The sequence below is a fragment of the Sparus aurata genome, chromosome 6 (assembly GCF_900880675.1).
Source record: "Sparus aurata chromosome 6, fSpaAur1.1, whole genome shotgun sequence".
Lineage (NCBI taxonomy): Eukaryota > Metazoa > Chordata > Actinopteri > Spariformes > Sparidae > Sparus > Sparus aurata.
The window spans coordinates 14,376,100-14,392,343 of record NC_044192.1 but is presented as its reverse complement, the minus strand read 5'-3'; the positions used below and the strand labels follow the sequence as shown (position 1 = coordinate 14,392,343).

Below are 16,244 nucleotides of genomic sequence, written 5' to 3'. Positions count from 1 at the left end.
TTACTTGCAAAAGCTTTCTGCAGTAACGTGTTGCAGTGAGAAAAAGAAACAAAAGCAGAAGTTTGAAGGAGTCTAAATAAGTGGGGATATTAGTGAGAGAAGATTTAAAGGTCCCATATTATGAAAAACACATTTTCTCTGGTCTCTTCATATATAAACTGGTCCTCCCTGAGCCTACCAACTCCCAGAATGAGGAAAGCAAACGATTCCTGCATGGTCTCTGCAGCCCACGCACTGATAAAACGGCGCTCCTACAGGCTGTTCAGATTCAGCTCCTTTCGTTACGTAACAAAAGAAGAGATGTTCATAGGCCGGCCTCCTCTGCACAATGATAGGAGATATCCGAGAGGGGGGCGTTCATCCCCGAGGTGAAGTTCGGTGCATTCAGCACTAAGATAACAGTGTTTCGCAATGTCGTTGTTCAGAGTTAGACATGCAAATTGCTCTGTTGTTTGTTGTAAAAATCAACATAAGAGCCTATATTCTGTCCCAGCTACAGAAGAACAGAAGAGACAGTGGTTGCGTTTCATTTTTAATGACAACGTGCCGGCGACACTTCCTGTTAGTTTGTATGTGTGTGCTAACCACTTCACATCAGACTGCTTCAGTAACGAGGGTCAATACAAAGCTGGCTTTGCCTCGATACTGACCCTCGTAAAAGGATCAGTCCCAACCATACCGGACCCAGCAACTGCACCCGAGCCACAGGTAAGCGTTGCCACGTTTTGATAATATTTACAGTTGCCTACGAGTAAGGTGAAGTCAGCTGGAAATTAGTTAGCTCCGCTTTGGTTCACTATGCAATGGCGTTTGAAGCAAGTTTGATGTTAATAATATTACGATGGAGCTTGGTTGTCACAGTAAAAAGTCTGGAAACATGTGCAGACTGGAGACAGAGAGTATGCGAACGAACAGTGTCCAAGGGTTTGGAGACTGTGTTGGAGACAAACCCAGCTTTCGCTAGCTGTTAGCCATTAGCTACATGGTAGTAAATGTAACAACACATACGAACAAACTAACATTATTCAGACACACTAACCATTGTGAAACGTTCTGCTGCAGCCACAGAGTCTTTACTTTTTCAGGAGCCTCTCCTTCTGGGTCCGATTCTGGGTCAAACTGGTATGGTTGAACGACAGTATCTCGGCGAGGCATAGCGACACAGCCACTGTAAAACATTAGCATTTAAAGGTGCAGGCACAGAAACAGCCTGCTCTCAGTAGAGCTCACTTGAGCGACTTTTAGACAGCAGAAATTCAGGTCCACGGATGGGTTTGAGTCTCTTAGCAGTTCAGGAGGCTTAAGACTCGATCCGTGTACACTGTCTGTCAATATGTGCACCCTCAGACATTCTTAACCTTGCTACGTCTCATTTTACATCAGCAACCTTTCTCTGAGTCCACACATTGTGCTAATGTGCTTTTCATTTCTGTAATGAAATTATTCAAAACAGACATAATTGACCCGTAATCCTCATAACTTCTGATATCACTGAAGAAAGTAAAGGCTGTCTAGCATATAGGGGAGATGTACATAGAGTAACACCAAGTGGTTTGTTTCCAAACTTAAAAAATCCCAACAAATAATTTGGGTGGGTTTTCTCCCACAAAAAGGTAAAAGGTGTTGGAGGCATCAAATTTAGACATCACTCTTGTATAAATTGTAGAATGGACAATAATTGGCTTCAAAACTAGTTGCAATGTCACAGATAATGCTCATATGGATGCATATTAAACTGATTTAAGGTGATGACAGAGATACTGTTGATGTAAAAATGGTCTCCTGGTATCAAAGTCTGCACTTGCATCATTCTGCACAATGAAGCTCAAACCTCCAAGTGAACTGACAATAAGCCTAATGCATTTTTTCAGTGAAGAGAACCTTTAAAGTGTGCATAGTCCTTCAAAGAAGTGCAAGTGGATAGCGCATGAGCACATATCCATCACAGAGATGCAAATGTGAAAGTTGCAAATGTCTTTTAGTTCCTGCCACAACTAGCAAGTAAGAAGACATCGCTGGCATTGGAAAATGGAAGCAGTGTCTGCTGCTGAATTGCCTTTAAGGGGACCAGAGAGGGGTGTATCTCCGGGGGACAGCAGCATTTTTTAAAGCAGACAGACTGAGATATTTGAACGAGCAGTGAAAGCAGCAACCTGAGTACGGAGGAAGATGAATGTATACGATTTCTGGTTTCCCTCACCGAGTATCTGCAATACCAGTGATAGAAAATGTGTTTCATTACACTTCAGAATGGCTCTGCAGAATGCTTAAAATGCCGATATGTATGAAAATAAATCTCCCTTTCCACTTTAACCAAGCTGCTCTAACTCTTCTGCCCCTGGCTGGCAGACGTTTCACTGCATACATTTTACTGCTAACTGGAAAACTTACATCAGCCATTGACCTAAAAACCTGAACATTCCCTAATGACATTTTCTGCAGAAGTACAAATGTGATAAATTTAATTTAGCAAAACTTGTGCTTTGCAAGCAACTGAAAAGATGTCAGCATTACGGCCGAAGGAGGGAGAATCCGCAAATAAAAGTGTGTCCTGGGAGCACTTACTCTGGGTCATTTGCATATTGCTGATTTCTCACTTGAGGGGAGGATTTGTGAATTTAGCAGCTGGAACAAAGCCAATATAAGCATATAAAAGAGCTGAATTTAATTTTGGACAGTTTGTGTTTGTCTTGTATTCTGTTATTAAACAATTTAATTAATTTGATTTGATGTCATCCATTAATTAATCCTGACACCACAATTTCTGTTTGGTAGTGAACTGTCTGAGCTGCAGGTAGCAGTGTGAGAATTTTTCAGATTCTTTCAGATTGTTCAATATTTTTAGTAAAGAATCTTAAGTTAAATACAGATGCAAAGATTTTAAAAATACTTTATTGCAATTAGATTTTAATCCCTCAAAATCCTACTTAGGTAACAGAACTAGTAGAAGTATTATCAGCATTACGTACTTGAAGTATCAAAGTGTTTGTTCTGGAGAACCTGCCCTAAATATTATTATGAAATTATCGGAGTTAGTAGATTTAACTATAACTGTGTACTGTATGTATAACCGAGGGGCAGTGGGTCAGAAGATAAATCTGGGGGGTTGTGAGAAGATGAATGGGTATAAAAGGAGAGAAGACAGCAAATATATATAATATTTTTAGACTTGAATTAAATTTCTTTGTAAAATATTGAATAATTTTACATCTTTGGATCTTAAACAGTTACTTGAATGAAGCTATGTGAGCACTTTAGAGAGGAAATGTCTCCTAGTAACAACTTATAGACATCTCAAACATAATAAATTAGACTTTGCTCTCATATAAAAACAAGCCAAAAAGATTGGGAACTACTGTATTTAATCTTTAACAATGCCTATGTTTTGTTTTCATTTAAAATCGTAATCTGAAGGGTAACTGTAACTACAGCTGTCATACAAATAGTGAAGTAGTAGATTGGAAGCATTAAGTGGTAAGTCCAGAATTGTTAAACCTGGGTTGATATTAACATGGTTTGATGTAGTAGTGATGACTAGTAAATGACTCTTAGATACCAAGAGTTTTGGAATTGGTCCAGAGGATCTCTTCAGCTGGCAGCAGCGACACAGCTGCAATGATTGCAATGTAACCCTTCGGGGCAACTCTCATTGTCAAAGTTACGTTCATTAAACATGCTTGTTTTTGCCACTGACAGGCGGAAGTTGAAAGAGACCTTTTCGGTAAGTAATAAGATCCTGAGATTCGTTCTAAGATCTCACGCGGGGTGAGTTGTCGCAGAAGGACAACAGCGGAAACAGAGCCACGGCTAACTGATTTTGGCTATCTAGATGAGGCAACAACTGTGACAACTTATTCCACGAGATTTCACACTGAGACTTCTCCTTAAACAAGACCTGCGTTTCATTTACACACCAAAACATGTGAATGTAGGGCTCAGGTTTAAAATATCAACATTCCCCTCTACATGTCACACAATCCAAGTAAAGTAGAAGTGCCTAAACATTTACTTAAAGGGCGTCTGTTGAACTTCTGTGTCATGCTGGAAGCTGGTTGTTGATGTACACGGTCATCCTTTGGACTGTCACCTAAAATCCAACCCTTTTCCTTCACAAAGAAATCCGCAGTCCAGCAGCATTAAACAGCTTGAACAAATCATCCACAGGCTTGTATAAACAACCAAGAGAGACGGGGAAGGTCTGATTTTTCACGTCATGTTACAATCCGCTCACATATGGCGTGTAAGTGATTAAAACTTGTAAATTGCTACAAATTGTTACACAGATCCCCTTTAAGTACGGGTCTTAAGTAAATACACTGAGTTACTTTCCGTGCGGGCTGCTGACAGGATTATTCAGCCTGCCTGAGTCAGATTCTGTCCCTCAGAGTATCGAGCTCCTCTCCATCCTGTCATGGCAGCCAATGCGTCACGCTGACAGGAACAATCATGCAGCTCTGAAGTGAGACCTAAAGGTCTGAGCATTTTTTTGGGGTGGTGGATTTGACAGTAAACCAGATTATGCTGTGACTCCGCTTTGGCAACATCATGTCATTCTCTTTCATCTGAACTGGCAACAATAAAAAGAAATTCCTCCTGTGGCCTCTTTTCTCTACTTGGCATTGTGTCTCTGTCGCATGCATTTCGTGCCAGTGACTGCGGCGGCCTCAAATGTAAATCCACGCACGGATCGTGACTAAAAACTCTTTGCACGTCTGGCAGTTACTGTATGAAAGGTGTTGCTTTCTATTTCGGCTTGCACAGAAATGATGCAGCAGCTTTTTCCAAGCGCTGAAACACCCACTAACAATAACAACAGAGGGGTAATTCACTCTCTGCTGGAGGCATGCAGCAGTCTGACTCTGCAGCAAAGCCTCTCTGGGACTTCAGCCGGGGGTTTAAGATGGACTGCACACACTGACAGAGCAGTTTTAGTGAAGCTTTGGAAACTTTCTTTTAACTCTGACAGTCAACTGAAATGCGAAGCATACCTGACAGCAGTTCAACGGATCATATAGTATTGCTCTAAAAGGAAGGATAAGTGAAAATAAAGAAAAATCCCGTAATCCTCAACCCTACCAACCAACGCTTTTTAGTTCCCCTGAGCAAGGCAGTCGCTCCCAGATACATATGCCAAACACGCCTCACTCCCTCTACAGCTACTCCTGCAAGTCATAGCTGCACCTCAAAAAAAAAATCTGCCAGTTTTACTGACGAATCTGATCTCTTTAATCCTCTGAGAGTCAAGAGTGTAAACATCAGCATTTGAAGCGAGTAAAGAGAAAACATTTGATCAAAATCAGCGAGAACACTTTAACCTCTCCGGGATAGACCAAGAGAAACATCTCTATTTGAAATGGATGCGGTTAAATAGCACTGCATTTAGATTTACATGGTGATGGGAATAAACCTCGAGAGAATTGATGGTAAATTGTACAACAGTAACAAAGTGAGGATGAGCAGGTGCCTTGTGCAGCTCTGTGTATATAAGGAATCAGAGCTCCCTCTAGTGGTTCAATTAGGACATTACATTTTGAAATATATGAAACACAAATGAAACAAATGAAAAGCAAAAAAATATTAATATTGCCATCAGTCTCAAGCGTCTCACACATGTAGGTGTGTGCTAAGTGAGAAACTTTTCTATTCTGCTAAATACTGTTACTGTGTTATTATGCTGTTTCTGCTGTAGTACCCACATTATGACACAGAGAGGCGCCGGTGTGGTGTGGTACTAGAGTCCCTCAGCACTTGAACAGCAAAGTGTTACCTTCTCACACAGTTTCTACTTACCTCAGCAACTGAGCAACAGCCATTACAGGCTGCTGAAGGACGTGGGGCTGCAGCACAGCTTCCAGCTGCACCATGCTGACTGTGCACACTGTGTTAAATGAACATGCAAAACATCAGGGGGCACTTGCACTGTTCAGTGGGTATCCTGTAGCCATTATCACGCCCTTAATTATTAAATCTACTGCATACCAACAACAGAGAAGAACTTGTATGTAGACAAGTTAATTCAGATCTTATGTAGTTATGTAGTTATGCAAAAGGACTGTTGGTTAATATCAGTAAAAAGCTTTTAGCTATTTAAAATTGTGGATTTTCTCCAGCCAAGAAGAGTTTTAACATGGGTGAGTTGACGGCATACACATAGAAAATAGAAAACTGTAAGAATGAGGTTAAATGATAAGATAAAAGATTCATGAGCAATACCTGAAAAACTGTACGCACAATATACCAAATATACATAATCAGTACAGATATACAGTATAATACAGTATATTACAAATATATAGTAATATTAGAAATATGGAGGTGATGATCTGTGCAGAATCTGACACAAATACATCCTGTAACTGTCTGTGAGTGTTCAGTATGGAGTGTATGTGTATCTATGTGTGTATATGTGTGTGGAGGAGGGTTGGGGGGGCAAAGTGTACCACATATTTGCTTCCTCTGAAGTTATTAGTATCTATTCTTTAAAGGGGTTTTATTATACATATTGCCTTGGACAGACACATTTTAAAATCGTCTTCGTCTGAGGCATTTGTTATTGTGCTGCAGTGGTCACGGTGAGCAATTATGAATGGTGTAATAGGATTTGCATTCAAATCAAAAAGAGAATCTGGAATGGTTCTTTGTGTCTGGTCGCACTGCGTTTCTGTATACATAATGCTCCTCACTCAATGTATTGATGCATGTCTGTGGAAAAGTCCAATCCATGAGAGTGTCGTGGAAATTCATAGAAAATATATAAATATTAAAACTATACAGGATTCATTAAAATGTGATCATTTTGATATGACTGCAGAACATCTGACGAGAAATGAGTATGGAGTTCATTCTGAAATGGGTTGTCCTTCTGATCCCATTTTTTAAATTATTGTAAAGTTTCTCTCCATAATTACTTAATTTCTTGCGCTCTTTGTTTCCTGCCTTTTGTTCGCTCCTTCACGTCATCCGATTCCCTCATCGACATCATCACAACCTCGTGCTGCTGAGCCCACCACTGCTGCTTTGTTGGCCAGTTCAAATCAGGGTTAATCCCAGAGAGCAGGATATTACCGTTAATGAAAGGAGAGGTGGTTAAATATAGCCAGCGATTTCAGACCTGCTTGAATAGGGTCTATTCTCTGGGAATTTATGTAATCTCACCACTCATGTTAAAACTCTTCCTTGCAAACTAACAGCAGGAAAAACAATCCACAACTTCAAGGAAAGAAATGCTCTGGTAGGCTCTGAATGCCCTCAACATTAACATTTACTGTTGGTACAAAGAGGCATTGATGATAAATAGTTGTGATCAGTTGAGTTTTCTTTGTGTTTTGAGCAAACTTAGTGTCATTTCTGCTTCCTGGAGACATTTTTTTTGCCAGACCTGTCCCAGTAACCAGAAAATGTCATTCAGAAAAGACACAATTTGGCTCCTTGCTACTAAATTATGTGCAATGTTAATGTGTGACACACAGCAAGACGACACGTGATAAAATGCAGCAACAGAAACAAACATTCCCGGCATAATCCACTCAAACACACAACCAGTTTCACGTGCCGTCTTGTCATGAGCCAGAGTGAGGTGGACAGCAGGTGTTTGGCCCTTTTCCCAGGTCTACAACAGTAAAGCAGCTGAGGGCCTTAAGGAACTTACAAATCCAGCTTAATGCACACGTCAGTATATGTAAGCCAATTTAAGTCAAACCTGAGTGACAACATTTTTTTTCTGATCAGTCTAAACAAGTCTTTGTTTCATCGGCAAGAGTTCACGAGCGTGAAATGACTCAGTGCAGGCTGTGTTAAAGGAAGCTGACCTGATCATTATCTCAGATAAGGTTGCTCTCTCGCTCCAGGTAGAGTTTCACTCCCGTTGTTTGTTATGCTTGTCATTAGGTCACCCGTGCATGCACACAGATCCTCCCACGTGCAGGTGTAAATATGCAGGCAGGTGTCAAATAAATTGAAACACGCACATGCAAACTCATATAGATGGAGATGGATTTATGAGATCTAAGTGATATCACGCACTCGTTCTGTACAGGCTCACGTGTTTGAAAGTTTTCAGCGACTCACATATGCGTGGTCGCCTTCCTTTGACAACCATGTATCTTCGTATTTGGTCATTTTAGAGTTTTCAGATCAACTGAAGGGAGGCACTCTATAGTCAGTTCAGACAATAAGCTTATGTCTAAGGCTAAAACACCTTTTAAGTTAAGAGTCGAGAGCCATGTTGGCAGCTGCAGAGCTCATCACAACAACAACATGCTGACGTTATGCAGGAATAATGTTTTTCATGTTCACCATCCCAGTTTAGCGTGTTTGCATATTAACATTTGGCAATTAGGGTAGAGTTGACGTCCCAGGCTATGCTGTTAGTCTTGCAGGTATTTGGTCATAAACCTGTCACAGTCCTGTCATTTCTGTTCCTTTTATTGTGTTTTCTCTCTTTCTCTTTGAACTTCCACTACTGTGTTCCTCCCCAGCCTGCTTCTCCCTCCCAAACTGCCTTGCATCAGCCTTGCTCTGTTCCAGTAGTTTTCTGTATTCTCACCTCACTCCCTCATCTTTGCCCATCACTCCACTTGCACCTCATCCGCTTGTCAGTTTAGTTTGTATTTAAGTCCAGTCTTCATGTCAGATATTCCCCTCAAGACAACAAAAAGTGAACCCAACTTTGACATTAAAGAAAAAGATCATAGGATCACCAGAGTAGTTAGGATTCATCCTCTGGGAACCATGAAGCTCTGCATTCTTCTTTTTGCCAATCCATCAGTTACAACTTGATGTATTTCACTGGATAACTGAAAACTTTGACTTTTCATCTAGCGCCACTAGCTGATCAGAGAATCACCAAAGTCAGTAGGATTCATCCTCTGGGGGCCATAAATATCAAGACACTTCACTGGATAGGTTAAGAACTTGACAGCTCTATATGAAAAGTCAGAGGGTGACCAAAGTCCATAAGTGGACTCCATCATCTCCATCATCTAAAATCTAAAATCTTTAAAGTAAATCACCTTTGTCATTTTTAATTTAACAGCAATAAGTGTTACCACACAAAGTTCTAAACAAAAACATATCTCTATAACGTCGCTCGAGTGAAACCACACATGCACACTCTCCACGTTACTCTTTTCAGCGACAGACTTTGAGGTTCTGTTGTATCATTGCCTCCATGAAAGCCTTTCGGCAGGGGACGCAATCATCTGCAGGCATATTCTCCATCTCCATGGAAACGCAGAGCAGCTGTAGGAGGAGTGGGCCAACGGGGGGGGGGGCTGATGTCCAGGAGGCGTAGCCCAGCTGAGCCTCGTGTGGGTCCCTGAGATGAAACAATGGCAGGAAGACAGTGGGCTGCTTTACAGGCCCTCTGCGCTCTCCACCGCTGTCTCGCTCTGCCTTTTGTTTTTTTCTGTCTCTTTCTGTCGATCTGTGTGTGTTTCCCCCGCACATTCTCTCGCTCTCACCCACCCACCTCCACACACACACACACATTTACACACACTCACAGAAACACACAGCTCTGGACTGTCTGCAAGAAAGCTGAGAGGACAATGAAAACAAAAACAGGATGCCAAAGAGAATTTATCTGTCCAGGAGGAATGATCTTTCCACCTACAAACTGCAACTGGACACAATGCAGGGGTGGAGCGCCTGAGTCAGGCTGCGTTCACAGAATGTTAGGAATGGGATATCTGCAAATAAATACCTCCTGCTGCATCACTGTGTTGATAGTGGGAGTGATTTACTTCAGAGAATGAAATAAGAGTCGTGAGAAGGGAACACGGTTGGCTGACTGTGTGTACAATACACTGATTATAGGCATGCCTAATATCAACATCTTAAACACAATGGAGATTAAATTACCATCAGTTGTTTGTATTAGTGTAGTTATTCAATTTACAAAACGCATTCAAAGACAAATAAACAAAATGAACATTTCACCCACACACCAACAATAATAAAGCAAGACTAAGAGCCTGTTTAAAGTACCCAAAAGTCATACTTGAGTAAAAGTAAATATATTGTGTCAGAATATTACTTTGGTTAAAGTGACAATCCAGACCAAAGAAGTAGACAGATCGACAGAGCCATTCCTGGAGCAATGTGGGTACCATGTCTAAAAATAGTCGATAATGATGCATTAATACACAGCTGTGGCTATGCTGAATGAATCAGTAGTTTAAATGTGAGTCAGCTGAGGCTTTAGATGAAGATGTGTCGTGTGAAGTAGCTGATGCATTGTTGAGTGTGAGCTCTGAAGGTTAATTATTGACCTTGGAGCTAGCAGTCTCGTGAGGAATTGTTATTAGGACAGGAAAAACTTTACTGGAAATGTTCAGATATTTGGCTTTGTCTTTTGGCCTTCCAGTGAATTAATTTGATGCCAAGAATGTTGCCCCACTGTGTTATTTACTCACTCAGATTCAAGGTCACCAAGAAGGTCAGTGGACTCTGAGCACAGGTCCCAATGGCCCGATCACTAATTTAATTTTACACTGGCTGTCCTCTACAACGGCTTGAAAGACAAACTACTCAGAATAACATATTGAATATATTACAGTTGATTTAAACTGTGACATAACATGTCACTCGAAACCAGAGAAGTGACTGAGTGTTGAGATATTTTGACGGATGTGTGACATTTTTGGTCTGCTGCTTCCCCTAAAAACCATCGACTTCGTATTAAATCATTTCTATGAAACTGTCCAATAGTTGTGGAATTATTTCAGTCTGGACTAGTGTGGCAAGATATTTAAAAAAACAAAAAAACAAAAAAACATTTTCGCCAGATTAGTTGAATAGTTCATTTTGGTATACATTTAAAAAGTGCCATCTTCAACTTTTGATTTATGTAAACGTTGAGGGTTTACTGATTGCTCGAAACCTTTGACACTCGATAACCCTCCCAAATCTCACCCGACTGCAGCGGGAGATTCACTCATCTTGGCTCAAAAGAGATAATCTGCACTTCGAGACAAGATTTACATTTACATTTTAGGGCATTTATCAGACACTTACATCAGACTTACAGTAATTAATATGTTCATTCATACATCATCGTCTTGTTGAACACAAACATTCATATACTTGTGGCGGTGGCTGCCATGCACGGTGCAGTTTGGGGTTCAGTACCTTGCCCGGCATGCAGACCAACGGAATCGAACCAACTACCTTCCGATAACAAGCCGCTGGCTCTACCACTGAGCCACAGCCGCGCTGATCATACTCTTCAATGGATGCCCTAAAATGTAGCCTGTAAGAGGCTAAGTAAACCTCGTCTTTAGCCCCGCCACTTGCCGTCAAAATCTTTATTATGTCGTAACACGTTTAATAAAGTGGTCAAGACTACTTTACGTCACATTGCAATTCTTCAAATGACTATTTCACATTCCACTTTGTGGATGTGTCGACGCCGGAATGATATATTGTTCAGCCCTAATCTGGATACAAGTGGTTGACCGACTAATCCGGCTAAAAATCTCCTGCTCTGTTTGGGAGCATTACGTGTTAATATGTAGCTGCTCTCCATCTGGGCACCAGCATGTGCACAAGTTTGTGTGTCTGTTTGAGGATGTTCTTCTTTTAATTGGTCTCAAAGAGATGTCTGTGCTCTGTTGCCTGTTTTGGATTGTCTGAGAGTGAGGGTGGTCTCGCTTGTTTTTGTCTTTGAGGCATGTGTTCGTTGAGGAGAAGGGGAACTGGACAACAACATTTAAAACACAAGCAGTGACAACAAATTATAGGATGTAAACATCGCAGGTGACACAGCATCCATGAAGGATTTTACCCTCTTCCCTCTGAACAGTTTGCCGGAACATCGACTGGCTGTTCATGCCTGTTAATATTGAGATAACAAGATTAATCTTGAGGCGGACAATCAAATCTGGTTCATGTATGCTTGAAAATGCTGGCATGGTTACAAACAAATCATGAGTCATAACTTCAATGATTTTCAAATTGAGTGTTGTTGAATTTCTCTTAAGAATTTTGAATATAAACACTATGTACAAAAGGCCATCATGTTTTTGTAAAACAAAACAAACATTGTTATTGTTGCTATGGCAACAGAAAGAAAAACATCAAAGCAGAAAATCCTTAGTATCAAAGCTCCGGTGGTGACATTTTAGAATGTTGAAAAGGCACAGGTGGTCTGACTTTATATTCAGATTCATCTTTGCCATTTGTGCTAAGATAGATAGATAGATAGATAGATAGAATTACTTTAATGATCCCAGACTGGGAAATTATTTAATAAGACCATTACAATCGAACATACACAGAGTGAGAGAAAACCAGACATGAGAGGAAAAATTAACAAGGGGGGAGAAGACTTTGACGATACTATCAGAGGAAAAAGCAGAAGGAGAGATCGCTCACAGGGTAGGAGAAGAAAGAGAAGCATGGATAGTGCAGACGGAAGAAATCTGGAAAGGTCCGAGGGGGCTCAAAGTTCATTTGCTTCATTTTCCCCTCAACCGGACTTGCTCTGCGATGAACCTGAGGTGATGACTGAGGTGCAAGACACGTCACAGGAGAAGAAACAGTTGGAGAATGTGAAGTCAGAGGAGATCAAGGATCTGAAATCAGAGCTCCAAACGGTCTCAGAGACACACACACTCCTCCACATGGAAGGAGCAGCGCTTTTGGCTCACACAAAAGCCGAACAGCTAGAGGCTGATCTTGTATTTGAGAGGGCAGAAGTTCAGAAGCTGCGGGAAAAACTGGCCGAGAAAGAGAAAGAGGCTAAGAAGACTCTAGAAATTACCCAGGCTTCCCATCAACTCCAGACTGAGAAGCAAAAAGAGGAAACCAGGAAGATGGCAGCTGCCCTGAAAAGGGCAGAGGATCTTCTGGAGACTGAACGCTACGACTGGCAGAAGGAGAAAATCTCCCTCATTCAGGATATGCAACAGGACGCAAAGGAGGCTGTGGAAAGATCTCAGGCTTCCCATCAAGTCCAGCTTGAGGAACACAGAGAGGAAACCAGGAAGATCGCAGCTGCCCTTGAAGAGGCAGAGGATCTTCTGGAGACTGAGCGCTTCTGCCGGCAGCAGGAGAAAATCTCCCTGCTGGAGGAGATGGAGGAATCTAAAGCTCTCTATGAGCTTCAGCTGGATGAGCATAAATGCAACATTGAAACCCTCGCGGATGCTTTGATGAGTCTTACGCAGAAGTTCGAGGGTTGTCAGGTGGAGTGGTATGAGGAAAAGACATCCCTCATTCAGACCACAGAGGGTCTCAAGAAGACTGTGCAGGATATGCAACAGGACGCAAAAGAGGCTGTGGAAAGATCTCAGGCTTCCCATCAAGTCCAGCTTGAGGAACACAGAGAGGAAACCAGGAAGATCGCAGCTGCCCTGGAAGAGGCAGAGGATCTTCTGGAGACTGAGCGCTTCTGCCGGCAGCAGGAGAAAATCTCCCTGCTGGAGGAGATGGAGGAATCTAAAGCTCTCTGTGAGCTTCAGCTGGATGAGGAGAAATGCAACATTGAAACCCTCGCGGATGCTCTGATGAGTCTTACGCAGAAGTTTGAGGGTTGTCAGGTCGAGTGGTATGAGGAAAAGACATCCCTCATCCAGACCACAGAAATTCTCAAGAAGACTGTGCAGGATATACAACAGGAAGCAAAGGAGGCTGTGGAAAGATCTCAGGCTTCCCATCAAGCTGCCCTGAAAGAGGCAGAGGATGTTCTGGAGACTGAGCGCCTCTGCTGGCAGCAGGAGAAAATCTCCCTGCTGGAGATAGAGAAATTTAGAGTTCTATTTGAGGATCAGCTGGAGGAGCAGGACCACAAGAACAAAACCCTCGCGGCTGCTCTGTGGGATGTTGAGCAGAAGCTGGAGAGTCATCAGATGGAGTGGCAGGAGGAAAACACATTCCTCATTCAGGCCACAGACTGTCTCAAGAAGACGCTGCAGGAGTGGGAGGGGGAAGAAAGACTCATGAAGTCCCAGCTAGAAGATCTCATGAGCAAGAAGAAGAAAAAGAAGAAATGGTACAGAAGGATCTTCTGTTTGGCCTGATCCACGCTCAGGAGCTGACGGGAGACTGACTCAAACACACGCTTTTGTTTCATCCTGAGCAACAATTGGTTTCACGAGAAGAAACCTTGGGAAAGGCCTTTCCCGAGGTTTCTTCTCGTGTCCTTTCAAGGTTGTTCTGAAGTCATCAGGTGGAGTGGCAGGTGGAAAAGACATCCCTCATTCAGGCCACAGAGGGGAGGAGAAAGAAAGCTCCATGAAGTCCCAGCTGGAAGATCTCATGAGCAAAGAGGGGAGAAAAAGAAGAAATGGTTCAGAAGGTTCTTCTAGTGGCCTGATCCACGCTCAGCAACTGACAGGAGGCTGACTCAAACACACACATTTGTTCTCCCTGAGCGACAATTGGTTTCCTCCGGGTGCTCCGGTTAGCCAACCTTAATTGAAGAAGACATTCTTTAATTGAAAAAAAAAAGTTAAATTAGTTCAGGTGTGTGAAATCACTGTGTGTCACAAACATACGAGAACAAATGTACATAGAGACCCAGCCATCCAAGAAGAGGGGTTCTCTCTTGGAACAGCCTTTGCCAAAGTTTCTTCTTGTGTCCTTTCAAGCTTGTTCTGAAGTCGTCAGGTGTGGAAGGATCTCAGGCTTCCTATCAAGCTGCCCTGAAAGAGGCAGAGGATCTTCTGGAGACTGAGCGCCTCTGCTGGCAGCAGGAGAAAATCTCCCTGCTGGAGATAGAGAAATTTAGAGTTCTATTTGAGGATCAACTGGAGGAGCAGGACCACGAGAACAAAACCCTCGCGGCTGCTCTGTGGGATGTTGAGCAGAAGCTGGAGAGTCATCAGATGGAGTGGCAGGAGGAAAACACATTCCTCATTCAGGCCACAGACTGTCTCAAGAAGACGCTGCAGGAGTGGGAGGAGGAAGAAAGACTCATGAAGTCCCAGCTAGAAGATCTCATGAGCAAGCAGAAGAAAAAGAAGAAATGGTACAGAAGGATCTTCTGTTTGGCCTGATCCACGCTCAGGAGCTGACGGGAGACTGACTCAAACATACGCATTTGTTTCATCCTGAGCAACAATTGGTTTCCTCCGGGTGCTCCGGTTAGCCAACCTTAATTGAAGAAGAAATTCTTTAATCAAAAAAAAAAAAAAATTAATTAGTTCAGGTGTTTAAAACTATCACTGTGTGTCACAAACATACGAGAACATATGCGCGTAGAGACCCAGCCTTCCACGCCATCCTCAGGAAAGGCAATCTGAATCGCCTTTCCCAAGGTTTCTTCTCGTGTCCTTTCAAGGTTGTTCTGAGGTCGTCAGGTGGAGTGGCAGGTGAAAAAGACATCCCTCATTCAGGCCACAGAGGGGAGGAGAAAGAAAGACTCATGAAGTCTCAGCTAGAAGATCTCATGAGCAAGAAGAAGAAAAAGAAGAAATGGTACAGAAGGATCTTCAATTTGGCCTGATCCACGCTCAGGAGCTGACGGGAGACTGACTCAAACACACGCATTTGTTTCATCCTGAGCAACAATTGGTTTCCTCCGGATGCTTCGGTTAGCCAACCTTAATTGAAGAAGAAATTCTTTAATCAAAAAAAAACAAAAAAAGATTAATTAGTTCAGGTGTGTGAAATCACTGTGTGTCACAAACATACGAGAACAAATGCACATAGAGACCCAGCCATCCAAGAAGAGGGGTTCTCTCTTGGAATTGCCTTTCCCAAAGTTCCTTCTTGTGTCCTTTCAAGCTTGTTCTGAGGTCGTCAGGTGGAGTGGCATCCACGCCAAAAGGGTCACCATCATCAGGTCAAGAGGGTCACCATCCATGGAGAGAGAGCGTAGAAAGTGACCTGAGACCCGCTCAACCGATAACCGATAACAGTGGCACTTTTAAGATCCACCTCATTCTGACCGAGAGAGCTTCTCTTTTTTTCACGTTGATCATTCGTATTAATACCAGACTATACAATATTAGTAGAACCAGTACCGGTTCCTGAACTGATCCATCATCATGAAGTTTGGGCATAACCAAAAGAATTGCATGAAAAATGAAATAAAATAAAATAAATGCAGATTGCATGCTAAATCAGAGCCAATAGTGTTAAGCCAGTAAGTATTATATCCTCTCTTGCAGGATGTCGGTGAAGGTTGTTCTGAGGTTCATGGGGAGTTTTCCTCGTTTTCTTAGAGAGCTTGGGCTGGGTACCAGTTCCTGATCTGGGCCTTATTTATATACTTGTAAATAAAACCATTTAAATGTCCA

The 16,244-nt window shown here is 42.3% G+C and overlaps 1 protein-coding gene across 1 annotated transcript; it reads left to right on the top strand.

Moving 5' to 3' along the window:
• Positions 1 to 12,162: 12,162 nt before the first annotated feature.
• LOC115583213 (golgin subfamily A member 6-like protein 1) lies at positions 12,163 to 16,072 on the top strand. Its single transcript, XM_030419802.1, has 2 exons — positions 12,163 to 14,089; positions 14,129 to 16,072. Exon 1 carries the CDS (start codon positions 12,297 to 12,299, stop codon positions 14,019 to 14,021), a length of 1,725 nt encoding a protein of 574 aa, XP_030275662.1. The 5' UTR covers positions 12,163 to 12,296; the 3' UTR covers positions 14,022 to 14,089; positions 14,129 to 16,072.
• The last annotated feature ends 172 nt before the right edge of the window (positions 16,073 to 16,244 follow it).